Source organism: Hoplias malabaricus, chromosome 7 (assembly GCF_029633855.1).
Source record: "Hoplias malabaricus isolate fHopMal1 chromosome 7, fHopMal1.hap1, whole genome shotgun sequence".
In the NCBI taxonomy this organism is placed as follows: Eukaryota; Metazoa; Chordata; class Actinopteri; order Characiformes; family Erythrinidae; genus Hoplias; species Hoplias malabaricus.
The window spans coordinates 724,524-751,225 of record NC_089806.1 but is presented as its reverse complement, the minus strand read 5'-3'; the positions used below and the strand labels follow the sequence as shown (position 1 = coordinate 751,225).

Sequence of the window (26,702 nt, the reverse complement as noted above, 5' to 3'; positions counted from 1 at the left end):
ACATTCATTTATTCATTGTCTGTAACTGCGTCTCCAAGTCAGGGTCACGCTTTTAAAAATACATCTGAATGTAAACAAAGAAAAAAAAGACTAAAGAAACATCGAAGACGGTCATGATTTCATGAGTTTGATTAAGACGCATTAACCACCAAAAATGGACTGTACCTAGAAGTCACTAAACTGCACTGCACCACTGCTGTTTGTTTACTGTCAGTGAAACCATGGCAACAAAATATTTGAGTTCAGTAACATCCCAGGTCCCTGTGAAGGACAGGCGCCCCCTCCAGGGTGTGTTCCCGCCTTGCGCCCAATGATCCCAGGTAGGCTCTGGACCCACCGCGACCCTGAACTGGATAAGGGTTACAGATAATGAATGAATGAATGAAGACATCCCAGGTGCCTAGAGATCAGCCATTTGGGCAAAAAGAGACTGAGCTGGTTCGGGTGATTTTAACACAAAACAAGTCCTTATGACCTGTGGTGCTGGGGGCAAGAATGTGGAGCAGGGGCTGTGTTCAGTTCAGCTGCCTCTCAGATCCCTTAGGAACTCTATTCCTCCAGTGTGTTCAGATTTGTCTAGTGATTACGGAGCCTATGCACAACTAACTCTAGGGTCTATCATTGATATAATCAATGTTAAAATCACAGGTTAAATCACTGAGTGAAACACTGGAACACATGGGCAGACCCAAACATTTCAAACACCCAGGGCTTAGCCAAAATGTCCAGAAATAAGCTCGTTTACATCAGCGATATGAACTTTTCTGGTCATGAAATCTTTTTCAAGCCTCTGAGACAAAACAGAGTTCCTTCCATCTGCAAATCATAATAATAGCAATTTTCATTTCTGCTTCTTAAAAAGAGGCAAACATTGTGGAGTGAAACCCAGGGGTTGACAGACTTCAGTATCACTGCTGTGTCTGATCCATGGACCAGGACAACACACACTATTACACAACCACTGCCTCGGTGTCACTGAAAGTCACTCACGATTCTGTGGTGGTCCTGATCATTGGAGAACAAAGTAAGAAGGAGCTAAAACATTGTAGTTGTGGAACTAAAAAATGCAAACACATGGCACACATCCCTTTTAAAAACACATTCATGGCTTGCTTTTCAACTTTGCTTTTAACTACATTAATATTCTTATTATACATTTACATTAATATATTCAGTACCAACCGGGCTGTGCAGAGATTCAGTACAACTATTAGAATAATGTTAATAACTTACATTTTACTTATAACATTTGCCATTCAAATTTTACATAACATTAATCATCCATTTATTCATCGTCACAGAGAGAACACACCACACTCCTCACAAAGTCACCCGGAGGAAACCCACGCAGACACAGGGAGAACACAACACACTCCTCACATACAGTCACCCGGAGGAAACCCACGCAGACACAGGGAGAACACACCACACTCCTCACAGACAGTCACCCGGAGGAAACCCACGCAGACACAGGGAGAACACACCACACTCCTCACAGACAGTCACCCGGAGAAAACCCACGCAGACACAGGGAGAACACACCACACTCCTCACAGACAGTCACCCGGAGGAAACCCACGCAGACACAGGGAGAACACACCACACTCCTCACAGACAGTCACCCGGAGGAAACCCACGCAGACACAGGGAGAACACACCACACTCCTCACAGACAGTCACCCGGAGGAAACCCACGCAGACACAGGGAGAACACACCACACTCCTCACAGACAGTCACCCGGAGAAAACCCACGCAGACACAGGGAGAACACACCACACTCCTCACAGACAGTCACCCGGAGGAAACCCACGCAGACACAGGGAGAACACAACACACTCCTCACAGACCGTCACCCGGAGGAAACCCATGCAGACACAGGGAGAACACACCACACTCCTCACAGACAGTCACCCGGAGAAAACCCACGCAGACACAGGGAGAACACACCACACTCCTCACAGACAGTCACCCGGAGGAAACCCACGCAGACACAGGGAGAACACACCACACTCCTCACAGACAGTCACCCGGAGAAAACCCACGCAGACACAGGGAGAACACACCACACTCCTCACAGACAGTCACCCGGAGAAAACCCATGCAAACACAGGGAGAACACACCACACTCCTCACAGACAGTCACCCGGAGGAGGGGCTCGAACTCACAACCTCCAGGACCCTGGAGCTGTGACAGAGACACTACCTGGCTCTAACATTAATGAGTCAGTTAGCACAGTAACTTTAGTACCATTAACTTACTGTGAATAATATTACACTAAAAATGTAAATAACATCTGTGAAATGTTTTTCATTGATTATTAGTTTTACATTTTGATTTAACATCTAAGTAGTCACAAAACTCTGGCATTTCTCCTGTTTTAACAGGTCCGAAAAAAAAAGATTTTGGTTCCTGTGGCAGAGTCAGAAACAACTCTAACAAGCTCCAGTTCTACAGCTAATGGTTTAGTACCCAGTTAAACTTTATTAACATTCAAATGAACCAGGGTTCTGACCTTAGCCAGCGAGCTAACCGTAGCTGATGTCTGTTTATTACACCGTCATCACACTACAACACACACCTCACTATCACACACCTCACCAACATCACACACAACCACATGCCAGTGATAATGCAAATTTTATTTATTAATAAAAACATCTTCATTACAGAGAGTAAAATACATATTGATTAAACAAAAACTTCTCTTTCTCCAACCACCCCAACTCATCTTTTTGCATAGCAAACTCTAACCCTCCGTTCTGTATTTCACTCTCATTCACACTCCCTCCTCACGGCTGGTGGGTGTAGATTATATTCTGGGCTGGAGCTTATTACTTAATCCTGTCTGTGACTTGGACGCCGTAGACACAGACACAGGAGGAAGACTGAGTGTATAAGAGCCACATGTTTATATTTATTAAACAGCATTAACTCTCCAGGTACGCTCAGCTGCCATGCTGGTGTATTGTATACTGAACATTTCACTTTCATTGGATGGAAGCAGCCTTTACATCCAGTCAGAAATATGCGATTTAAGAAATAAAATCACCCCCGTGTGGTACAAACAGGCCAGAGATTCCTCTCCTCAAAGTACAACAGCCATTTTTAGCTGTGTCCCAGTTGTTCCTGGTGTGGTGTCCTCAGAAGGCAGTGGTCTCTGAGCAGGGTTTGAAGGCAGAGTGCTGAAAGTTGCTGGATGAGACTCGTTGGCTCTGCACTGATTGGCTGAGATGATGCTAAGCTGTGGAAATGCTGACAGCAATGTTCATGCAGAGCCCACCTCATGGGCTTCCCCAGCAATGGGGGAGACCTGGCTATGGTCAGAGGCAGGTCTGTCTGAGTAAAGGTCAGTGTAGAAACCCCATCATTGTCCCAGGAAACACTCGGCTGATCTCTCTGTTTAGACCTAGTTCAAGGACAAATGGATTAGCTGTCATTTAACCTATATACAGTGTGTATAGTAAACAGGGAAAGGAAACAATCTTCCTCCAAGGCAAAGGTGCTGCATATGGTTATGGCTCTGCTTAGAGGCAGGTTCCTCTGGTTAAAGGTTAGACTGGATCCCAGGGTCTTCCCCAGAAACATTCTCTCTGTGAAGACCTGGCTATGACCAGAGGCAGTTTTCTCTGGTTAAAAGTGAGATCAGACCTCAGATCTGGCAGGTTTCTCTAGTTAAAAGTGAGATCTGACCCCCGCATCTTCCCCAGAAACACTTGGTCTGTCCCTCTGTGAAGACCTGGCAGGTTTCTGTGGGTAAAATAGAAATGAAACCCTAGGATCTTCCCCAGAAATACTCAGCCGGTCCCTCTGTGAAGACCTGGCAGGATTATCTGGTTAAAATGCAGATGCATAGTCATCATCAGGATAAAGCTCCTCCTCCACACTCTTCATCTCCAGCTCCACACCTTCACAGTACTCACCTTCATTTTGTGCTTCATCTCATTCTCCTGAAATTAGCTCCTACATCAGACCCAGAGAGAACCAAGAACCTAAGACCTCAGCTCACACACACTGCCTCAAACCCTTCAATGGAGACGTCCAAAGGGAACCTTAGATATTTTAAGGAATTTTACATAGGTCCAAACTCTCTTCTCAAAATCAAGACTCAGCAGGAAGGTCAGTCACAGATAAGCCTACCCCACTTAGCACCGCTAGCTAACCAGGATAATTGCTAGTTTAGCAAGGTCTTCTCCCACCACAAATGATTGTTCTAAGAGTTCCCTTATTTCTCCACTTAGTTCACTGTGTTCTGTGAGTTCCCTGGTACCTCTCACAGTTCTCCACATCCTAAGACTTCAATGTTCTCCCTGTGTTCTAAAAGTTCCTTTGGTCTCTCTGCCCATGTCACCTATTCATTATAAGAGTTCTCCAGTCCGCTCCACTCAGATTTTCAGGTTCTAAGTGTCAAGGAGGGTGTGCCACTGGCAGATCTGCTGTCCCTCTGCCTCCTTCATGAGGTTCCAGTGTTCCTCCTGTTCCTCAGTGGAGCTGTGGAAGCCGAGCGAGATTCCGCCCAGCTTCTCTCTTGGCCGAACACTATTCCAACGAGAGAACACCGTTACCTGCAGGGTGACCTCAGACAACTGGAACAGCGCCACCTGGAATGCAAACGACTGCTTGTAGGTGGGATTTGGCTGACCACGACAAACTGATGTCTTCCTCTTAAACATCTCCTTCCCCTTGGAATCCAGCATCACCAACTTCACGTATGTATCTGATGAGGGAGGTGAGAGGAACAGAGCTGAGTACTTAAAAAATTACTCTGTAGGTCCACATAAGAGTTGTGGGTGTGAGGTGGATGTCAGACAGTAATTCTGCAGGGAAATGTGAAATATATTTTCAAAATATAATGCACTATGTGACAGATTTGATGACAGACACTGTGCCCTATGTAGGGTGTATGGATATATTTGGGATAACAGAGGAGAAGGGTCTGTGCTTGTGAGTGCTGTGAGACTCTCTCCAGCACAGGGAGAGAAGCTGTGTATGAGATAAATGTATCCATCTTTAACTTTAGTTTATTTTAGAGCAGTGGTCTGAAACCAGACAGTCACTCCCTAAAACGGCACCCACACAAAAAAAAAGGACTTGTGGGTGTTAACTGGGTGGACATATGCTGTACATATTAGCAAAATTAAATAATGTTGAGTGTCTACACGTCAAGTCTCTGATAAAACTGAGGTTGTTACTGGTAACCGATACTCGGAACCTCTCGCTTGGAAATGCTGCTATTAGTTTTGATAAATTAGACACCCATCTATCCAGTACAGTCAAAAACCTTTCATTTACAAAATATAGACAAGACGCAGGAGAAAATAGTCACATTATAACTTCACGGCTGGTGCAAAGTGCTACAAAACTTAAGTTAGAGTTAAACTGTAGCAGGCAGAGTGCTCACTGGAGCTAAACATTTGATCATATCACCCCAGTCTCCTTGTGTCTACACTGGCTACCCATAACATTTCACACTGACTCAAAATACTCCTTCTCATACCTTATCGCCCGTCACATACACTTCGTTCACAGGATGCCCATCTACTCTTTGTCCCTCGCATTAAGAAAAACACTGCAGGAGGAAGAGCCTTTTCTCACAAAGCTCCACAACTCTGGAATAGCCTCCGGTTACTGTTCGGGGCTCAGACACACTCTCAGTTTTTAAACCAAGATTAAAAACCTACCTTTTCAAACAGGCTGTTAGTCAATCACTCACTTTCAGGCCACTGTTTTTTAACTGGTGTTAGAGCTGGTTTTACATATCACCCCTACTTTGTATTAACCTTGTTTTACTACTAAGTATCGGACTGCACTCTCTCTGTCAGATCTGTTGCCTGTCGGGTTCTGGGTTCTATTACCTGGACCTTGTTTTCCGATCCAGCCCCTCCTGTTCCTCTCAGTGTTTCTTCCTCGTGTGCTGAGAGAGTTTTTCCTGAGGCTGTCACCCTTGGCTCTTAGGAAGACTGGGCCTGGGTTTCAGTAAAGCTGCTTTGTGTCAGCTTTCTGCTGTGAAAATCTCTATAAATTAAGGTTTGACTTGTACTGAGCTGTGAGGTCCACATAAGGCACTGTGGTTGGCTGGACTTCAGTATGACAGTAATTTAGCTAGAGTCCTGTCATCAGTAGAGGTCTGTAACCAGTCAAATGTTAAACATTGGAGGAGTGCGGATCCACTGACTGTCTGCAAATCATTTTAGACTATTTTACCCTTTAGATTCTGACTCACCGCGCATGATGTACAGCTGACCCCCAACAAACCGCTTTATACAGCAGAACAGACCACCTGCAGAGAGAGAGAGAGAGAGAGAGAGAGAGAGAGAGAGAGAGACAGGGAGAGAAAGAGAGATAAGAGACATGAACAGGAAGCTGTCATTAGCCCGGCAGGATATGTCCACTCAGCGTTCATATCCGCTCTGCTCTAACCCACTTCCCCACTCTCTCTCTGAACAGACAGACACTTTAAACTCTGGACTATTCTCGGAACTAGTCACTGTGGTAGTGGAGTAGAGGACTATATGTAAATGTTACACAGTGGTGTGGGTCTCACTGGGAGTCTGGTCAGAGGTGGAGTTTCTGAAGTGGCTGCCCCTGATGACCTCGGCGGACAGGGTCCCAGTGCTGGAGTTATACAGGAGTCCCAGGAGTAGTTCTGGAGTGGATGATTCTCCAGTGGAATGATAGGACAGAGCTCCAACACTCCGGGAGACACTCACTAATGATCCACAACCCTAAACACACACACACACACAGAATGTATTTGGAGATTGTCTGATGTCTAGTGCTGTATTCATTATGAGACTGTGACAGGATTTGTCAATATGATAAAGTAACAAATATCTGAAATAATTTCCCCTTTCTTTGTTGACTGATATAACTAGTGGAAAGCTCTAGATATGGAGAACACTCACAGGGGCTGTGGAACCAGGTTCTAGAGTGACGGGCAGGGCTGTTTTGCCCTGTGGGTTGAGCTTGGTGAGGTAGAACACTTTCTCCCCAAGAACCTTCTCCTTCTTCCGGTGCCGGACGCTGTAGAGGCGGAACCGAACGGCGTACTCCTCCAAAGCATCCGGTTCCACCGGCGAAAACCGGAAGGTCTCGGTGAAGACTGGACAGGGTCCTCTTTGGACACCGGTCTTGGCTCGTTGTTTTTTGGTGGGCAGCAGCACCAGGTGGACCTGCCAGGAGATGTTTCCCGTGCTCTTCAGCAGAGGGATATCAGTGGCTGCAGTTACAGTCACGGCCAGGTGCTGCGCTCTGGAGTCGTATTCAAATGCCACATCCAGGGTCCCATAGTTCCCCAGGACCTCCGGCTCGTACAGGGCTCTGAGGTCAGAGGGGTCCTACCCACACAGAGATGGAGGAGTGAGAGAGAGAGGGAAATATACGAGTGTTCAGAGAAAAGAGAAATACAAATGATTTAATTTGAACCAAACCCCTGAAATCCTCCAGGACGACTGAGGGTATGAAAGGAGTCATTAATCCAGAGTTTACAGCGTCACACGGACTGTGTTTCCATTCGCTCCACAATCTGCTGACCTTCAGACCTCTGAGGTTACTGACACATCTCTCTCATTATTAAGGAACAGCTGAATGACTCACAGACACTGGGTTTATTCTAGTTCAGGCTGAGGATGATCCTGTGTGAGTCTGAGTCCGATCCAGGTCCGATCCCGGGCTGTTCTTGGAGCCTGATTTGTAAAGGATGCGTACACCCAAAAACAGGTCTGAAATGTGTGTGAAATCTCACACAGAAACTGTGATTTATGAAGAAAGACTAGGTGTAAAACGAATGTACATTTAAGCAATGTTTGACCCATGTTTACACATAAAAACATTGTGAAAAGAGCGGGGACTGGTGGCATCATGTGGTGCACCAAATCATTGCAAATAAATGTGAAAACATTATTAAGTAATGTACAGAGATTTCTTTACATTATTTTTCATAAGTTTTCATAATATTTAAATACGTTAACACTTTCATTGCTTGCTGTTCATTCGACTTTATTTTACTCTTCTATTTAATTCTGCATTTTGTTCATATTTTATTTATTTTTAATGAACTTACTTTATTTTCTCTCTCGGTAAATGCTTTACTTCCAAAGTGCAATAATAATAATATTAATATTAATAATAATAATAATAATAAATATATGTTACTTTTCAAAACAATTAATCTCAGATGAAAATGAAGAAAGAAGCCCATATTTAATGATTCACGAGGTTATTCGCGACCTTGTAAATGTGGGTGTTACGGAGGTGGAACATGAGGCAGTTTATCTTCCCGTTTTGAAGAAGGCTGTGTGCTGTCCGTACGCACGGTTTTACAAACCTGATTTTTTTTGTGCGCACATTTTTTTCTGGCATTTGTGCGCACACACACACACACACACACACACACACTTTCACTCCAGAATCCACGTAGACTTTTATAAATGTGGCCCCATGTCTGGTCCCATTCCAGGTCTGATCCTGGTCCTGATCTGATCCCGCTCCAGTTACTGGTGCAAATGTAACACACTCTGAGTTTTAGTTCACATTCAAATCTTAGACATCAGGCAGATGAAGCTGTCTCAGCAGATGAAGTCTCCACACTCAGAACTTACCCACTTCCAGCTTCCAACCACCACAGCCCTCACCTCTCAACTCACAGCCCACACAGGTCTCAGCTGAGTCCAGCAGGGGGCGCACGAGTGCAGTGAGAGTCACGGTTAAACAGGAACAAACACAAATAACTCAACACAAATAAATAAACAAAGAGGAACATTTACTGAGCTCCACAGCACAGACAACAAAAACGATTTGGCTTTTTACAAAAAAATTAAACCAACAAAACAGAAAATCAAAAGAAAACAAACAGGTCAAAACATTCAGCCATTCATCAGCTATAACCAATTCATCCAGATCAGGGTCGTAGGGGTCCAGAGCCCACCCACAATTAGGAACACACACTGCACAGAGAACTACACACTCACCCAGTCACTCACAGACTCACACAGTCACAAAGTTACTCACACCGTAACTCACACCCACTGCACAAAGAACCACACACTCACCCAGTCACTCAGACTCACACAGTCACAAAGTTACTCACACCGTAACTCACACCCACTGCACAAAGAACCACACACTCACCCAGTCACTCTCAAACTCACTCACAATCTCAGTGGTTCAGGTGAGGTGAAGCCCTAACCCTACTGTCTCCTTGTGGTCTTAAACAAATCTAATCAAAGAAAATACACAAGTCCAAGAAAAACAAACAAAGGCAATGAAGTAAACATAAACAAATGACACCCCATCTCTTCTCTGATTGGTCATCCCCAGAGTCTGCATTGCTAATAAAGGCCACAGTAAGGGCACACAGAACAGTTCACACACATGGAGGAGTCTGCTGAGCATCATCGCGGCTGTAGGAGTGTCTCACAGAGTGGACACAGGGGTTAAAATCTTCAGCAGCTGTATCTGATCCACTTGCACCAGCACAACATACTGTGTTAAGAGGTGGTGCAGGTGTCCCTCCACTCTGAGGATGTCTGTAGGCCAAGACGCTCTGGTGATGTGCTGCAACTGTCTCCGCTGGTCTCACTCTAAATCAGGGGTCAGCTCTGATGCCCGTGGTCAGTCTTTAAGTCAGTAGTGTGTTCTGATGTCAGTGGTGTGTTCTGATGTCAGTGGTCAGCTCTGATGTCTGTGGTGTGTTCTGAGGTCTGTGGTGTGTTCTGAGGTCTGTGGTGTGTTCTGAGGTCTGTGGTGTGTTCTGATGTCTGAGGTGTGTTCTGATGTCTGAGGTGTGTTCTGATGTCAGTGGTCAGCTCTGATGTCTGTGGTGTGTTCTTATGTCTGTGGTCAGTGTTTAAGTCAGTGGTGTGTTCTGATGTCAGTGGTGTGTTCAGATGTCAGTGGTCAGCTCTGATGTCTGTGGTGTGTTCTGAGGTCTGTGGTGTGTTCTGAGGTCTGTGGTGTGTTCTGAGGTCTGTGGTGTGTTCTGATGTTTGTGGTGTGTTCTGATGTCAGTGGTCAGCTCTGATGTCTGTGGTGTGTTCTGAGGTCTGTGGTGTGTTCTGAGGTCTGTGGTCAGCTCTGATGACTGTGGTGTGTTCTGATGTCAGTGGTGTGTTCTGATGTCTGAGGTGTGTTCTGATGTCAGTGGTCAGCTCTGATGTCTGTGGTGTGTTCTGATGTCTGTGGTCAGTCTTTAAGTCAGTAGTGTGTTCTGATGTCTGAGGTGTGTTCTGATGTCAGTGGTCAGTCTTTAAGTCAGTAGTGTGTTCTGATGTCAGTGGTGTGTTCTGATGTCAGTGGTCAGCTCTGATGTCTGTGGTGTGTTCTGAGGTCTGTGGTGTGTTCTAATGTCTGTGGTCAGCTCTGATGTTTGTGGTGTGTTCTGATGTCAGTGGTGTGTTCTGATGTCAGTGGTGTGTTCTGATGTCAGTGGTCAGCTCTGATGTCTGTGGTGTGTTCTGAGGTCTGTGGTGTGTTCTGAGGTCTGTGGTCAGCTCTGATGACTGTGGTGTGTTCTGATGTCAGTGGTGTGTTCTGATGTCTGAGGTGTGTTCTGATGTCAGTGGTCAGCTCTGATGTCTGTGGTGTGTTCTGATGTCTGTGGTGTGTTCTGATGTCAGTGGTGTGTTCTGATGTCTGTGGTGTGTTCTGATGTCTGTGGTCAGTGTTTAAGTCAGTGTTCTGATGTCTGTGGTCAGTGTTTAAGTCAGTGGTGTGTTCTGATGTCATTGGTGTGTTCTGATGTCTGAGGTGTGTTCTGATGTCAGTGGTGTGTTCTGATGTCAGTGGTCAGCTCTGATGTCAGTGGTCAGCTCTGATGTCAGTGGTGTGTTCTGATGTCTGTGGTGTGTTCTGATGTCTGTGGTCAGTGTTTAAGTCACAGGCGTGTTCTGATATCAGCTGCCATTTCTGATATCAACAGTCAGCTCTGATGTCAGTGGTGTGTTCTGATGTCTGTGGCGTGTTCTGATGTCTGTGGTGTGTTCTGATGTCTGTGGTGTGTTCTGATGTCTGTGGTCAGCTCTGATGTCAGTGGTGTGTTCTGATGTCAGTGGTGTGTTCTGATGTCAGTGGTCAGCTCTGATGTCAGTGGTGTGTTCTGATGTCTGTGGTGTGTTCTGATGTCTGTGGTGTGTTCTGATGTCTGTGGTCAGCTCTGATGTCAGTGGTCAGCTCTGATGTCAGTGGTGTGTTCTGATGTCTGTGGTGTGTTCTGATGTCTGTGGTCAGTGTTTAAGTCACAGGCGTGTTCTGATATCAGCTGCCATTTCTGATATCAACAGTCAGCTCTGATGTCAGTGGTGTGTTCTGATGTCTGTGGCGTGTTCTGATGTCTGTGGTGTGTTCTGATGTCTGTGGTGTGTTCTGATGTCTGTGGTCAGCTCTGATGTCAGTGGTGTGTTCTGATGTCAGTGGTGTGTTCTGATGTCAGTGGTCAGCTCTGATGTCAGTGGTGTGTTCTGATGTCTGTGGTGTGTTCTGATGTCTGTGGTGTGTTCTGATGTCTGTGGTCAGCTCTGATGTCAGTGGTCAGCTCTGATGTCAGTGGTGTGTTCTGATGTCAGTGGTCAGCTCTGATGTCAGTGGTGTGTTCTGATGTCAGTGGTGTGTTCTGATGTCTGTGGTCAGCTCTGATGTTAGTGGTGTGTTCTGATGTCAGTGGTCAGCTCTGATGTCAGTGGTGTGTTCTGATGTCTGTGGTCAGTGTTTAAGTCACAGGCGTGTTCTGATATCAGCGGCCATTTCCGATATCAACAGTCAGCTCTGATGTCTGTGGTGTGTTCTGATGTCTGTGGTCAGCTCTGATGTTTGTGGTCAGTGTTTAAGTCACAGGCATGTTCTGATATCAGCGGCCAGTTCTGATGTTAGTGGTCAGTTCTTATGTCATGGGACATTTCTGATGTCAGTGGTGTGTTCTGATGTCAGTAATGCGTGTTCTGATGTTAATGATGAGTTCTGATATCTGTGATAAGTTCTGATGTTAGTGGTCAGTTCATGACAGTGTGAAGATCAGAGAATTGTGCAGCGTTTAAAGCGCCGGTGCGAGTCCCTCACCTCGGGACCAAGCGCTGCTGTACTCTCACTGGGGGCGTCTTCCTCATAGCATTTATTCAGGTAACTCTCAGAGTCCTCCTCGTCCTCCTCATCCTCTTCATCCTCCTCATCCTCGCCATGGTCCAGAGCCTCGTCCTGCGCCCGGTACGGCGGTGGCTGGAGCTCGTTCAGAGGATCCACCCTCCTCCTCGTCCTCTCTCTCTTACCACCTTAAAAACAACAAAACATTAATGCTACATACTGCAAGCTAAAACTGCCCTGAATCAGCAGCTAGCTCTCTCTCTCTCTCTCTCTCTCTCACCATGGTCTGTGGAATTTTCACTGCTGTAGTCTGTGTTCTCCACAGAGTGTTTATCATGGTTCTTCCAGCCGTTGGTTCTCTGCTGGCCGCTGGGATTCTTCAGGATTTTTGGGTTCTCCTCTTCGCTGTCGGAGGAACCCTGTTCCAAACTACTGCCGTCTGCAGGAGAACACAGGGTGGAACGCTATTCACTTTATTCACACTGGCTCTCAGTCTTTTACACTCTGCAGTCTGAGGTTCTACAGTTACACTCATAAACCCGGGTCCGAGCTGCACTCCCAGGAGAACTGGATTCTCTCAGTCCAGGCCAACAACTGACCAACAAGAACAACAACTGCTCCTGATTAACTCAAACAAACTCCTCCACCCACTCTATAATCGGATACCGGCTTTTACAAGATTCCCACCTCGCTCATGTCTGATAGGAACTGTAATCGGATACAGGCTTTTACAGGATTCCCACCTCGCTCATGTCTGATAAGAACTGTAATCGGATACAGGCTTTTACAGGATTCCCACCTCACTCTGTCTAATAGAAACTGTAATCGGATACAGGCTTTTACAGGATTCCCACCTCACTCTGTCTAATAGGAAATGTAATCGGATACAGGCTTCCCACCTCACTCTGTCTAATAGGAACTGTAATCGGATACAGGCTTTTACAGGATTCCCACCTCACACTGTCTAATAGGAACTGTAATCGGATACAGGCTTTTACAGGATTCCCACCTCACTCTGTCTAATAGGAACTGTAATCGGATACAGGCTTTTACAGGATTCCCACCTCACTCTGTCTAATAGGAAATGTAATCGGATACAGGCTTTTACAGGATTCCCACCTCACTCTGTCTAATAGGAACTGTAATCGGATACAGGCTTTTACAGGATTCCCACCTCACTCTGTCTGATAGAAACTGTAATCGGAAATCAGAATAAATCAGAATAACAAATCAGAATAAGTCAGAATAAAGGATAAAGTGAATCAGAAGGAAATGACTCAATCAAAGTAAATAAAGAATAGAGGTATCTTTATTTTACAGCTCAGCTACATCAGAAACATCAGTAAAGAAGACACACACATTTCAGTGATGACAGTGAAACATCAGTAAAGAAACATCAGTAAAGAAGACACCCACATTTCAGTGATGACAGTGACACTGCGTTCACACGACAGTTGGAAATGACCATGTCACTTTTATGTGCTTTGTGGTTAGAGCAACATGAAAAATTAACTATAAAAAAGGGAACTTTACCCAATGCACTGCACTGACAGAAAAGGCCACTTGTTTCACAGAGAAGAATAAATAACATTGTTCTTTAGCAATATAAAAAAACATAAAATACTGTACACAAACAATCAGGGGAGTCTTATTCTCCGTAATATTAAAAAAATGATGAAGGTCATCTCAACTCCAGGACTCAGGTCTCAAAATTACCCGTGAATTTCTCAATAGAGTTTATCTGTGGATGAAACAGTAGAGTTAATATTGAAGCTAAGAACAGTGCTAACACTGGAACTAACACTGGATCTAATAGTGGAACTAACAATAGAGCTAACACTGGAGCTAATAGTGGAACTAACAGTAAAGCTAACAGTGGAGCTAATAGTGAAACTAAGAGTAGAGCTAACACTGAAGCTAATAGAGGAACTAAGAGTAGAGCTAGCACTGGAGCTAATAGTGGAACTAACAGTAAAGCTAACACTGGAGCTAAAGCTAGAACTAAGGGTAGCGCTAACATCGGGGGTAACAGTGGATCTAATGCTGCATTGAAGTGCTCATCGGATAATTGTATATAGCGGTGGTGTAGTAGGACTTCACTGCGTTCGGGCGCTTGGCTTTAGAGCCGTCCCCTGTTCACAAAGTGTCCCCAAAATCTGATTTCTCATTTAAAAACAACTAAACGCTTTTTGAGTATTAACAAATTTGATCATTATATTTGACGTTTATTTACAGAAAACATATACAATGAAACGATTCAGACACGCATTTGCCATTTTCTCCAGGGAAAGAGGTTTAAAGGTGGCGATGTACATCTCATAAACTCATGTATCATCTAGAATCCTAAGTTTACCAGTGGGAAGTACGACTGTGTCCTCAGTTCACGTGCAATTTACAAGTCGGAAAATTGGAATTTCCAGTTTCCAACATCACTCCATGTTGTGTAACGCTGTGTTTGGGAGCTAATGGGAAGGTTGTGTTTAGCAGGTGGTGACTGAGTCCAGGCGCTTGGCTGTTCACTACATGACCCCAAAAAGTGATTTATCATTAAATAAAGTTAAATAACAACTGAACACTTTTAACCGTGGCCCTGAATGGATCAAGCAGAAAAAATGATAACGATGATGAGGATGAACTGAGTTCACCTGTGGTACACACGACTTTGTCCAACGTTTAGGTCATAGTGGAGCTAACAGTGGAGAGAGGGAGAGAGAGAGAGAAACAAAGATATAGAGATAAAGGGATAAAGAGAGGGCGAGCGAGATGAAAAGATAAAGGAGTGAGCCACGCTACAAAATATGTAGCAACCTGTCACAGTCACGCCATTAAAGCTTCTCTGAACTGAACTGATAAAGAAATAGAGAGAAAGTGATAGAGATAGGGATAAAGAGAGATAACAGATAAAAAAGAGGGATAAAGAGAGAACAGAGAAGAAACAGAAGGGCGGTGGAGGGGGGGGTTTTCCACACTGCCTCACCTCTGTCGTTTACCCTCCTGGGTTTAGAGCAGCTGTCAGGGCTCTTATCCTCCTCTCCCACTTGTTTATCTTTACTCTTCCTTCTCTTCTCAGATTCGCACTCGTCTTCTGCACTGTTTTTCATCCCTCCATCCGGCTCTCCTCCTGCAGAGATTCCATTTCTCTCAAGTTTGGATCTCCGGTGCTGTTCCTGGTCTTCGTTCTCGGGATGATCTTCGGGAACACCGTTCTCATCCTTCTCCTGAGGGATCTGTTCTTCCTTCTGTTCTCGGTTCTTCCTCGGTTCTTCGGGTTCCTCCGCCGTGGCGTTCCCGGTGTCAGAACTCTTCTGGTTGGGGTCCCTTCTCTTGCGGTACCACCCTTTAGACGAAGCGTAGCACCACTCCCATTCCTCCTCCTCGTTCCTCCTCTCCTGCTCCTGCTTTTCCCTCTCCCTCTGCTCCTCCTCCTCGTCCAGGTAGGCGTTCCTCTTTGAGTTTGAGTGGTTCTTGTCGGTTCTGCGAGTGGTTTTGTCTGGGTTCTGGTGGCCGGAGGGTTCCGAGCCTTGAGCGTCGGACTCCTGTCGTCTGAGTTTATTCGCCTCTCTCTGTTTTCTGTCCGGAGCAGGACCTCCTTCGTCCTCGTCCTCCTCCCGTCCCCCCGTCCTCTCCTCCTCCGTCTGCACTCTGCTGATGATGGTGTTGACCTGTTCCGTCAGCTGGTCACTGACCGAGTACGTCACGTCGCTCACGGCGCTGGCCAAGTCGTCCACGGTGCTGGACACGGTGCTGGACACGGAGTCCAGGAGGGACGACACCGAAGGGAGGCTCTGCTGGAAACTTCTTAAGAACGCCATTCCTGTTTCACCTCACCACATCCTCTGATAGAGAAACCGTCCCGAATTATTATCACCCACACTCTTAAGGGGACACTCCTCTCTCTCTCTGTTCTTAAAGGGACACTCCAGTCTCTCTCTCTGTTCTTAAAGGGACACTCCACTCTCTCTCTCTCTGCTTTTAAAGGGACACTCTCTCTCTCTCTGTTCTTAAAGGGACACTCCACTCTCGCTCTCTCTGTTCTTAAAGGGACACTCCACTCTCTCTCTCTCTGCTTTTAAAGGGACACTCCTCTCTCTCTCTGTTCTTAAAGGGACACTCCTCTCTCTCTCTCTGTTCTTAAAGGGACACTCCTCTCTCTCTCTCTCTGTTCTTAAAGGGACACTCCTCTCTCTCTCTCTGTTCTTAAAGGGACACTCCTCTCTCTCTCTCTCTGTTCTTAAAGGGACACTCCTCTCTCTCTCTCTGTTCTTAAAGGGACACTCCTCTCTCTCTCTCTCTCTGTTCTTAAAGGGACACTCCACTCTCGCTCTCTCTGTTCTTAAAGGGACACTCCTCTCTCTCTCTCTCTGTTCTTAAAGGGACACTCCTCTCTCTCTCTCTCTCTGTTCTTAAAGGGACACTCCACTCTCGCTCTCTCTGTTCTTAAAGGGACACTCCACTCTCTCTCTGTTCTTAAAGGGACACTCCACTCTCTCTCTGTTCTTAAAGGGACACTCCACTCTCTCTCTGTTCTTAAAGGGACACTCCACTCTCTCTCTCTCTCTCTCTGTTCTTAAAGGGACACTCCACTCTCTCTCTCTCTGTTCTTAAAGGGACACTCCTCTCTCTCTCTCTCTGTTCTTAAAGGGACACTCCTCTCTCTCTCTCTCTGTTCTTAAAAGGTGATTACTGTCGTATTTACGTACGTGTTTTCTGTAGTATATATGGTGACTGTTGCAGTATTTACGTGCTCACTGTAGTAATTAAGGTGGTTACTGTAGTATTTAAGGTGATTGCTCTAGTATTTAATGTGGTTGATGTGGTGTGGTTTAAAACAATGTGTAGTATCACAGGCGATTGTGAGGGTGTTGCTATGGCATTTTCCGTGTTGCTAAGTGGATGCTATGCTGTTCCATGTGTTAGAACAGGCACAGAACAGGATGTGACTGAGATATTAGTGAGACGCCAGTGTATTCCTTTGATGTTCACATCATTTGGAAACATGTTTGTAAAGACAGCATGGAGGTGTTTACCTTTAATGTGGTGTTGATATCCGTGGAAACAGGAGAGAGCGTGGGAGGAGTCCACCGACAGCTTGGTACTGAGATAAAGAAAAAACAGAGCCATCACAGCCATGAACACAGCCACCGAGGAGAGGACACCCAGCAGCTCGGGAGACACTGAGGACAGAGAGGGACAGACAGAGACAGACAGGAGAGACAGAGGAAAGATTTAAAGGAGAATCCCCCATGGTCCCCTGTGTTAACTGTAAACCTGCTTCCATTCACCTCCACTGTCCACTGTCCCCCACCATCTACTGTCCTCACTTTCTGTGAGGGACTTTTAGAGGAGGACGTCTGCTTCCGTTCACCTCCACTGTCCACTGTCCCCCACCGTCTACTGTCCTCACTTTCTGTGAGGGACTTTTAGAGGAGGACGTCTGCTTCCGTTCACCTCCACTGTCCACTGTCCCCCACCATCTACTGTCCTCACTTTCTGTGAGGGACTTTTAGAGGAGGACGTCTGCTTCCGTTCACCTCCACTGTCCACTGTCCCCCACCATCTACTGTCCTCACTTTCTGTGAGGGACTTTTAGAGGAGGACGTCTGCTTCCGTTCACCTCCACTGTCCACTGTTCCCCACCATCTACTGTCCTCACTTTCTGTGAGGGACTTTTAGAGGAGGACGTCTGCTTCCGTTCACCTCCACTGTCCACTGTCCCCCACCATCTACTGTCCTCACTTTCTGTGAGGGGCTTTTAGAGGAGGACGTCTGCTTCCATTCACCTCCACTCTCCACTCTCCCCCACCGTCTACTGTCCTCACTTTTATGTGAGGGGCTTTTAGAAGAGGACGTCTGCTTCACTGTCCCCTGCTCTGACTCTCACTGAAACACTGTCCACCTTGTGTTTATGTCTTGGCTGAAGTACAAAGGGGGAGTTTTGGGAAAAAGTCTAATTCTCCTTTAAGAATGAGTGGAGAAACATGGATAAAAAGTAGAGAAAGAGAGAGACAGAGAGGAGATGCTGACCATCACTAAAATCTCAGTCAGGAATTAGGAAAGTTAAAGTCCCCGGTATGTCACACGTTTCTACCATCACAGTCCAAACCCTTCACAGGTAACAACCCTGTGGAGCCCTCCGCCAAAATCATACAGCCCTCAATGACCTTATCTTAGTCCTCCACAACAGATAACGTGCGAGAGGATGGGTAAACCTTACTAAGCCCTCCCACGGTTATTATAACTGATATTATAAACCCTTTAATGAGTAGGACACACGTTCATAACTCGTCTGGAGGCTACTACTGAGCACAAAACCTACGGCTTCCAGAAACAGCTGTTCACGGAGTGATTTCTCAGGTCATTTTGTGGATGTATGGCGTTTCATTTAGCTGCTGAGTTTAGTTTATCTTCATTTTTAACTGTATATTTCATCACTAAACCCCTCCTCCGACTCCTCCACTCTCAAGAAATCCTAAAAAATGTGGGTTAATTTACTGCTAGTTTTACAGAAGGTAAAAGGCTCAGGGTTGTTTCCAGTTACGGGGGGTGTGCACTGCAGCAAGATGATTGAAATGGTCTGTTCAAAAGGGGTTAAAGCTACGGCGATATTCTGGTAAAAATCACTTTACTCCACGTCCACAGGGAAAACTAACCCCGTCCCAATAGGACTTTAGAGATTGCTCTTCACGGGGGACCACTGGTCAGATTACACATCCCCAGCCCCAGCCCCTGGACCCAGAGGAGCTCTGAAACTCAGGAGGAGGAACCTCAGTCAGAAGGAGCTTCACTCTGAGAAGGAACAGAGTGGTCTTTCCATTGAGCGAGGGTATTTTCAGCTCGGTCGGAATGGAGTGTGACAGGGGCCATAGCGACTGATCAAACCCAGATCACACACCACCGCTGGTGAAAGGCATCCCCTCGCTGAAGTGCAATGCTGCCCTGTCCCTCCATGCTCCAGCTCCCCCTCTCCTCACTCTACTGTGATCAGGAGATCAATTCAATTTCTTATTCCACCTTAAATGCTGCTGTAGACTCATATGCCTGAATGTACCATTTAAGGTGGAAGTGTAAATTTACAGCTAACTCCTGAGACCTCAGCTGCTCCTCGTGCTGTTTTCTGCTCGTTCTGAAGTAAAGGCCATAATCCACTGAAACTACATACATACAGAAATGAAGCTGCTTCACCCAACACACACACACACACACACACACACACACACACACACACACACACCAGAATATTCCACATCCTGAACCATTTTTAAAACATCACACACAGAGAACACAGCAAACCTCAGTGTCCAGAACCGAGGAACCTCTCCTGTCCAGATGACTCCAGCCGTTCTCATCGGCGCCGTGAACCCCCCAGCCTCACTGACCACCACACTGCCCCCTCCACCAGGACGTGAGCCGACACCAACCCACTGCAGCCCCAGAAACCCGTACCTCCCCTCTCTCTGTGTCCCACTGTGAATAATTCACAAGCTCAGGGTTAACATGACACCACTCTGTACTGCACACAGTCCACCTTAACTCCTCCTCTCTCCAGAAACAGTCTCACTGTAATCAGACACAATTCAGCAGTCCACCTTAACTCCTCCCCTCTCCAGAAACAGTCTCACTGTAATCAGACACAATTCAGCAGTCCACCTTAACTCCTCCCCTCTCCCGAAACAGTCTCACTGTAATCAGACACAACTCAGCAGTCCACCTTAACTCCTCCCCTCTTCAGAAACACTCTCACAGTAATCAGACACAACTCAGCAGTCCACCTTAACTCCTCCCCTCTCCAGAAACAGTCTCACTGTAATCAGACACAATTCAGCAGTCCACCTTAACTCCTCCCCTCTCCAGAAACAGTCTCACTGTAATCAGACACAATTCAGCAGTCCACCTTAACTCCTCCCCTCTCCAGAAACAGTCTCACTGTAATCAGACACAATTCAGCAGTCCACCTTAACTCCTCCCCTCTCCAGAAACAGTCTCACTGTAATCAGACACAACTCAGCAGTCCACCTTAACTCCTCCCCTCTCCAGAAACACTCTCACAGTGATCAGACAGAACCCAGAAGTCCACCTTAAATCCACCCCCTCACCTTAACCCGTGGGTTAAGTGGAGATGGAGAACAATCCAGATTCTAAACCGGATCAGTCTGGGTCTCAGAACCCATTTTAAATGTGGATCGGGGGAGCATGGGCACGGCGGAGGATAGGGGGCAGTATACTCAGACCAGGAGAGCACCTTCTGACCCACAGCAGAGTGTGTGTGTGTGTGTGTGTGGGGGAGACTGTATGTGTGTGTGTGTGTGTGTGTGTGTTTGTGGGAGACTGTATGTGTGTGTGTGTGTGGGAGACTGTATGTGTGTGTGTGGGAGACTATGTGTGTGTGTGTTTAGATGCAGGAGAAAGTAGAGCATGATTATTTAAATCTGAGCAGTTAAACCAGAGAGACCTCCAGCATTGTTTACACATCTCTCTCTGTCTGTCTGTCTGTCTGTCAGTCTCTCTCTCTCTCTCTCTATCCCTCCCCCTCTCTCTTTATCTCTATCTCTCTGTCTCCTCCAGTAACAGTCTCAGTTGTAAATTAGTGATGACTCCAGAGAGAGAGAGTGTGTGTGTGTGTGAGAGAGAGAGAGAGAGAGAGAGAGAGAGAGAGAGAGAGAGAGAGAGAGAGAGAGAAACTGAATCTGTCCTGAATAATTCAGTACAGAGTGTGTTTGTTTGTTTGCTCCATTCATTAATGCAGCGTTCACTGTGTGCAGTTGGGGGTGGGGTGTGTGTCCATTCAGTTCTGCAGGGCTGACTGTGCTGGGGGGGTGTGGGGGGATTGGAAGATGAAGAGGTGTGTGTTGAGGTAGGGGGGTGAGGGTGTGAGGGGGTGGAAGTTTTAGGGGAGGGCTGAAAGACGAGAAGGTGCACAGTAAAAAACAGGTTGTTAAAATTACAGAGTTAACCTCTTTAAACCCAGAGTGAGAACATGTAACACCATGGAGAGTAAAGGGTTAGCGCTCCGTTAGCCGATTAGCAGCACAGTTGTTGGACGTTTTCTGTAGAAAGTCAAAGTTTTTTTTTCTTTTTTAAACATAAAAAGTTTAAAAAGGAACATTCTATCTGGTTAGAGACTTTAAATTATTTAAACTGAGCAGCTGTGTTACTCAGTTGTGTGTTAGCGGTGTTAAACAGTTTTCATGTTAGCGCTCTGCTCCACCTTAAAGGATGCACCAGTTTAAATTTTTGCGCTAAGATCCACTTAAATGTAACGTTAAATGTAGTTGTAAAAAACACTAGTTACAATAAATAATGATACTGTTGTGTTATTGGTTTTGTTTGATTATGACATTAATTATCCCATGTAATTTCCAGTATAATGTAATTAATATTTAAGAATTATGCTTTAGAGAGGGAAAATACTCTTACACATTTAATTAGCTCTGAACTGTGTAAATATTTTACTCTGAAGTGGGATTAAACAGCAGTGTTAAATATATTTACACATTTTAAATGTGTTACACGCGTTAAATCAAGAAATCATTGAAAACCCAGCTCTTCCGAGAGTATCTTTTGCACTGAATGTCTTTCTTTAATGCTCTTATTACTTCCTGCATATTGCACTTAATGTAAGGTATTTTGTATAATTTGTGCTGTAGTTCGAATGTTAGATCCTCTTTTGTAAGTCGCTTTGGATAAAAGCGTCTGCCAAATGCATAAATGTAATGTAATGTAATGTAAAATTAACTCAATTTTTGTTGAATTTACTCTTAAAATTTGACAGTATCCATAGAGTAATTTTAACACTATTTTTGAGTGGGACCAAATGTTATCTGAAATGGAGTTAAATTCAAATCTATAGGTGTTAAATTAACACTTTAATTTTTACTGTGTTAGTGTTGAGGTGGGGGTGGGGGGTGTATGGGGGAGTGGAAGATGAAGAGGTGGGTGTTGAGGTGGGGGTGGGGGGTGTATTGGAGAGTGGAAGATGAAGAGGTGGGTGTTGAGCTGAGGGTGGGGGGTGTATGGGGGAGTGGAAGATGAAGAGGTGGGTGTTGAGCTGAGGGTGGGGGGTGTATGGGGGAGTGGAAGATGAAGAGGTGGGTGTTGAGCTGAGGGTGGGGGGTGTATGGGGGAGTGGAAAATGAAGAGGTGGGTGTTGAGGTGGGGTTGGGGGGTGTATTGGAGAGTGGAAGATGCAGTAAGGTGGGTGTTGAGCTGAGGGTGGGGGGTGTATGGGGGAGTCGAAGATGAAGAGGTGGGTGTTGAGGTGGGGGTGGGGGTGTATTGGAGAGTGGAAGATGCAGTAAGGTGGGTGTTGAGCTGAGGGTGGGGGGTGTATGGGGGAGTGGAAGATGAAGAGGTGGGTGTTGAGGTGGGGGTGGGGGGTGTATGGGGGAGTGGAAGATGAAGAGGTGGGTGTTGAGGTGGGGGTGGGGGGTGTATGGGGGAGTGGAAGATGAAGAGGTGGGTGTTGAGGTGGGGGTGGGGGGTGTATTGGAGAGTGGAAGATGAAGAGGTGGGTGTTGAGCTGAGGGTGGGGGGTGTATGGGGGAGTGGAAGATGAAGAGGTGGGTGTTGAGGTGGGGGTGGGGGGTGTATGGGGGAGTCGAAGATGAAGAGGTGGGTGTTGAGGTGGGGGTGGGGGGTGTATTGGAGAGTGGAAGATGCAGTAAGGTGGGTGTTGAGCTGAGGGTGGGGGGTGTATGGGGGAGTGGAAGATGAAGAGGTGGGTGTTGAGGTGGGGGTGGGGGGTGTATGGGGGAGTGGAAGATGAAGAGGTGGGTGTTGAGGTGGGGGTGGGGGGTGTATGGGGGAGTGGAAGATGAAGAGGTGGGTGTTGAGGTGGGGGTGGGGGTGGCATCAGGTGTGACATTAACATCAGTGGCATTAGTGTCATAATGATGAAGACATTGGTTGTCAGTTATAGCATGGACGTCAGTTGTCATGGTAACTGGTTGTCATAGTAATAATGCAGACATCGGTTATCATACTAAAGATGCAGGGACTGGTTGTCATAGTAACGATACATATGTAGGTTGTGACAGTATCGACAGTGTTGGTTGCTACAGTAATGACACAAATGTTAGTTGTAATGATGCAGACAGCAGTTGTCTTAGTAACAGCATTGCTTGTTATAGTAACTATGCAGATGTCAGTTGTCAGACTAGTGACATGGGCATTGGTTGTTAATGTCTGTAATAACAGACATGGGTTGTCATAGTAACCGCAATGGTATTGTCTTTCATAGTAACTATGCAGTTACTTATGGTCATCAACACAATGCAGATGTTGGCTGACAAAGCTGACACAGGGCAGACTCCAGCTGCTGTGGGATCAGGGCCTGAACTCTCTCCAGATGTTTACAGCTGTTTCCAGGTTTTTAACCCTTACCTCGCCGTGCACAGATGAGCTCATGAACTCCACATCCTCCGCCTCCTGGAAAACAAACAGAAAAGACTGTAAACTAACCCAGAACATCAGAGAAACTATGAGAAAAAAGAAACTTGCTTTTCAAGCAGCCGGCCCTTGGTAAATCTGATAAAACGTCAATAAAATGATTTTGGCTAATGTTCTATGGACAAGTGAGTTTGTGTTGTAAATGAAGGAGAAATAAGCTAATAATGGCCTTACCACTAGTGGCTAGTTATAAGACATGTCCCTGAGAACATAAGCCTAGTGTCTTCCATCCTGAACTAAACCACCATTCACCAACAATAACAGTAAGTCAATGGGCAGCGTTCTAATTTCATTATCATACTATCACTGTCTGTGGGTGAGCAGATGTCATGAATTGTCCTGTTTAGTGTATTTCTGCCGTGTCCCTTGTTTCCCGCACATGGCCGTGTTTTATTTTGTTGTCGTCTCCGCCTTAGCCCCACCTTGGTCCTTAGCTCCGCCTTCCCATCAGTGTCTCCACGTGTGTCTCCTTTGTGGTCCTACCCTCGTTTCCCCTCCCAGGTGTTCCTTGTCTGTTCTATAGTTTATAAACCCTGTCCTGGGTAGAGGTGGGCGATACCGGGAATTTTAGTTGCAGCTGCTCTGCACTGAGTCACACACAGACTTTAGCGGGAGAGAGAAAAAAAAGCTTGAGTATCAATCTTTTTACACGAGTATTGATCAATACCTGCGTTGGTATCGATATTTAGATCGACCCGCTCACCTCTCGTCCTGAGTCTCTGTTTGTCCACTATTTTGCACTCCAGTTTAGCTTTAGCGTTCCTGGTCTGTGCTTGTAATTCTGATTTTGTTTAGGTTTTACTCTTCAGGTCTGTGTCTAATGTTTTAAGTTTCATTCTCTTTTGATTAGTTGTTTTTTTCATTTAATAAAAACCTACCCTGCTTTTACCACTCTCCCTGACAGCAATAGGCCAAGGCCAAGCTAATGTTCAACCCTGGAAAAATGTGTCAGGCAGATTTTATGTATGTGATTAGGGACAATGTACAGAAATAAGAGAGAATCATTCTTTTGAAATGGTAATTTGTCTATTGCCTGTGTTAGATTCGTGATGGTGAAACTCTCTGATCCACCTTAAAAATCACACTTTCTGCAGCACTGTTGAAGGTGGTGTGGGGAATGGCCATATGGGTGACTGTATTTAAGGTGGAACGGAGAGTTGAATTGGGAAGTACGAGAAGAGTGAGGGGGTTCCACCTTAAACAGCGTACGCCGCACCATGAACCACTTTAAACAGAACCACCTTAAATAGCGTCCTCACTCCGCACCACGAACCAACCACAACAGCGTCAACATCACAGCCGCAGCGACGCGTACACACTCCGCACAGTCCTCAACACACACACACACACACACACACCTCTGTAAACATGGACTCGCGCTCAGCACAGTGCCCTTTAAAGAGAGGGAGACTGAGATGTTACTCACCTTCTATCGCCATGACGGTGGGCTCTCCTGGGGGACAGACACGTGCCTCTTAAAAACATACACAACCCGCTGATTTAAAGGAGCAGTCCACACATTTTACAACCCAGAGAGAGGCAGTCAGGTTTCGTATGAGCTCCTGAGATGTTTTGCATTAAAATGAGATACATTTTAGAAAAAAAAATCAGCCGCGATTATTAATTCAATCAGTTATTAACACGATTAGACTGTAAAAAGAAATAGAGATCAGAGAGACCCAGCAGCACAGCACTGAGGGTAATTGTGTGTGTGTGTGTGTAGAACTGGATTTGTGCAGCTGCAGTGACGAGTGTGTGAAGGTGTAAGTGTTAAGCTGTAATTGTGTGTGTGTGTGTGTGTGTGTGTGTGTGTGTGTGTAGAACTGGATTTGTGCAGCTGCAGTGACGAGTGTGTGAAGGTGTAAGTGTTAAGCTGTAATTGTGGGAGAGGGATAAATATCTACAGGTTTGAACTCCTGGAGAGATTTTCCCTGTGACTTCAAATTTACTGATTCACACGTGTGACTATTTTCTACAAACTACAACTCTCACTGTCACAGGTGCTCAGGGGTTCTGTACTAAATATACCTCCATAGCTGTGACACAGACGCGACCTGCTACAGCCCCGTGCCATCCCTATACAATATTATACTAATATACTACAAAATATTATACTAATATACTATTATACTATAAAATATTATATTAATATTCTATACAATATTATACTATTTTACACTATACAATATTAATTTAATTGTCTGAGGTTCCACTCCCTCTGTGTTTCTTACTGTTTTCAGTCACTGGGGGCAGTTCTCTCCCGTCTTTACTCCGCTCCTGCTCTGGGCCCTGTTCTGTTTACTGTCCCGTTCTTTTCCCTTTCTTCTAAACCTCCCTTTTTTATTCCAGTAGCTTTACACTGATCTCTTTATATCTGATCTCAATCCTGACCCTGACCCTGATCCTGATCCATGTCTGTGGTTCCTATTTGTGGGCCATTGTAGATGTATCCAAGTAGATGAGTATGTGCTTGTCCTGATTTCTGATTCTTGCTGTGTTCTATGTTGTTCTATGTTCAGTATTTAGGTTCTGTGTTCAGTGTCTAGCTTCTTTAGTGTTTAGTTTCTCTGGTCATTGTTTAGATTGTCTGTTTAGTGTTGACCACAACTACACCCACCTTGTGACAACAATGGACACTGAGACAGAGAGTGAGCTGGAAGACACTGAAAGATTTCCCAGTAAAACTGACTGAATTAGAAAAAGCAGCCACTACATGCTCATCCCCGAATGAGAAATGTATGGATACTACTAATATTGGGCAAAATGAACCATCTGACAACACAAACCAGTCGATTAGATGTGCAGAATCAGTACAGTCAACCACTCTTACAAAAACAGGACTGAATTACTGCTTCCTTTGTGGTGAGGCACAGTCTAAAATGACACGACACTGCAAAGTGCACCTCAAACATGATGCTGAGATCACGAAAGCATTAAGTCTCCCAGTAAGATCGAGCGAGAGGAAATGACTTCTCGAGGCTTTGAGAAACAGAAGCAACTTTAAACCCAACAACGATGCACTGAAAAAGGGAGAAGGAGCTGTAGAAATGGAACATTGAGCACACAAGGAATGTAAATCTAAACCAGCCGTGAACAATAAACCTACTGAAGGCAGGCAAGCCATGGCTAAGTCTGCCTTTTCTGAGACAGATGGTGATGGGCTCCTGAAGATGAGTCAAATGAATG

At 45.7% G+C, this 26,702-nt stretch overlaps 1 protein-coding gene across 3 annotated transcripts; it reads right to left on the bottom strand.

The window, feature by feature from the left end:
• Window positions 1–2,707: 2,707 nt before the first annotated feature.
• Window positions 2,708–25,198, bottom strand: syt14b (synaptotagmin XIVb). 3 transcript variants are annotated; one of them, XM_066677271.1, is made up of 10 exons: window positions 24,943–24,985; window positions 23,451–23,495; window positions 17,099–17,166; window positions 15,049–15,907; window positions 12,352–12,510; window positions 12,051–12,259; window positions 6,905–7,336; window positions 6,544–6,724; window positions 6,223–6,279; window positions 2,708–4,716 (listed from the first exon to the last, which is right to left on the bottom strand). In XM_066677271.1, the coding sequence occupies exons 4-10, from the start codon at window positions 15,881–15,883 to the stop codon at window positions 4,400–4,402; spliced, it is 2,190 nt and encodes a 729-aa protein (XP_066533368.1). In that variant the 5' UTR covers window positions 15,884–15,907; window positions 17,099–17,166; window positions 23,451–23,495; window positions 24,943–24,985; the 3' UTR covers window positions 2,708–4,399. The 3 variants fall into 3 exon arrangements, with proteins under 3 accessions (XP_066533368.1, XP_066533370.1, XP_066533369.1); XM_066677273.1 differs by lacking the exon at window positions 15,049–15,907 and having other exon boundaries at window positions 17,099–17,245; window positions 24,943–25,198; XM_066677272.1 differs by lacking the exons at window positions 23,451–23,495; window positions 24,943–24,985 and having other exon boundaries at window positions 17,099–17,198.
• Window positions 25,199–26,702: the final 1,504 nt, after the last annotated feature.

Bases quoted from the DNA above. Each gene is read 5' to 3' on its own strand.
- syt14b (XM_066677271.1), bottom strand. From the start codon at position 15,883: ATGGCGTTCTTAAGAAGTTTCCAGCAGAGCCTCCCTTCGGTGTCGTCC. The intron at 12,260-12,351 runs GTGAGAGAGAGA...GTTGTTTTTAAG, and splicing joins TGAAAATTCCACAGACCATG to GTGGTAAGAGAGAGAGGACG. The intron at 7,337-12,050 runs GTGAGGGACTCG...CTGTGTGGGTAG, and splicing joins CAGCAGCGCTTGGTCCCGAG to GACCCCTCTGACCTCAGAGC.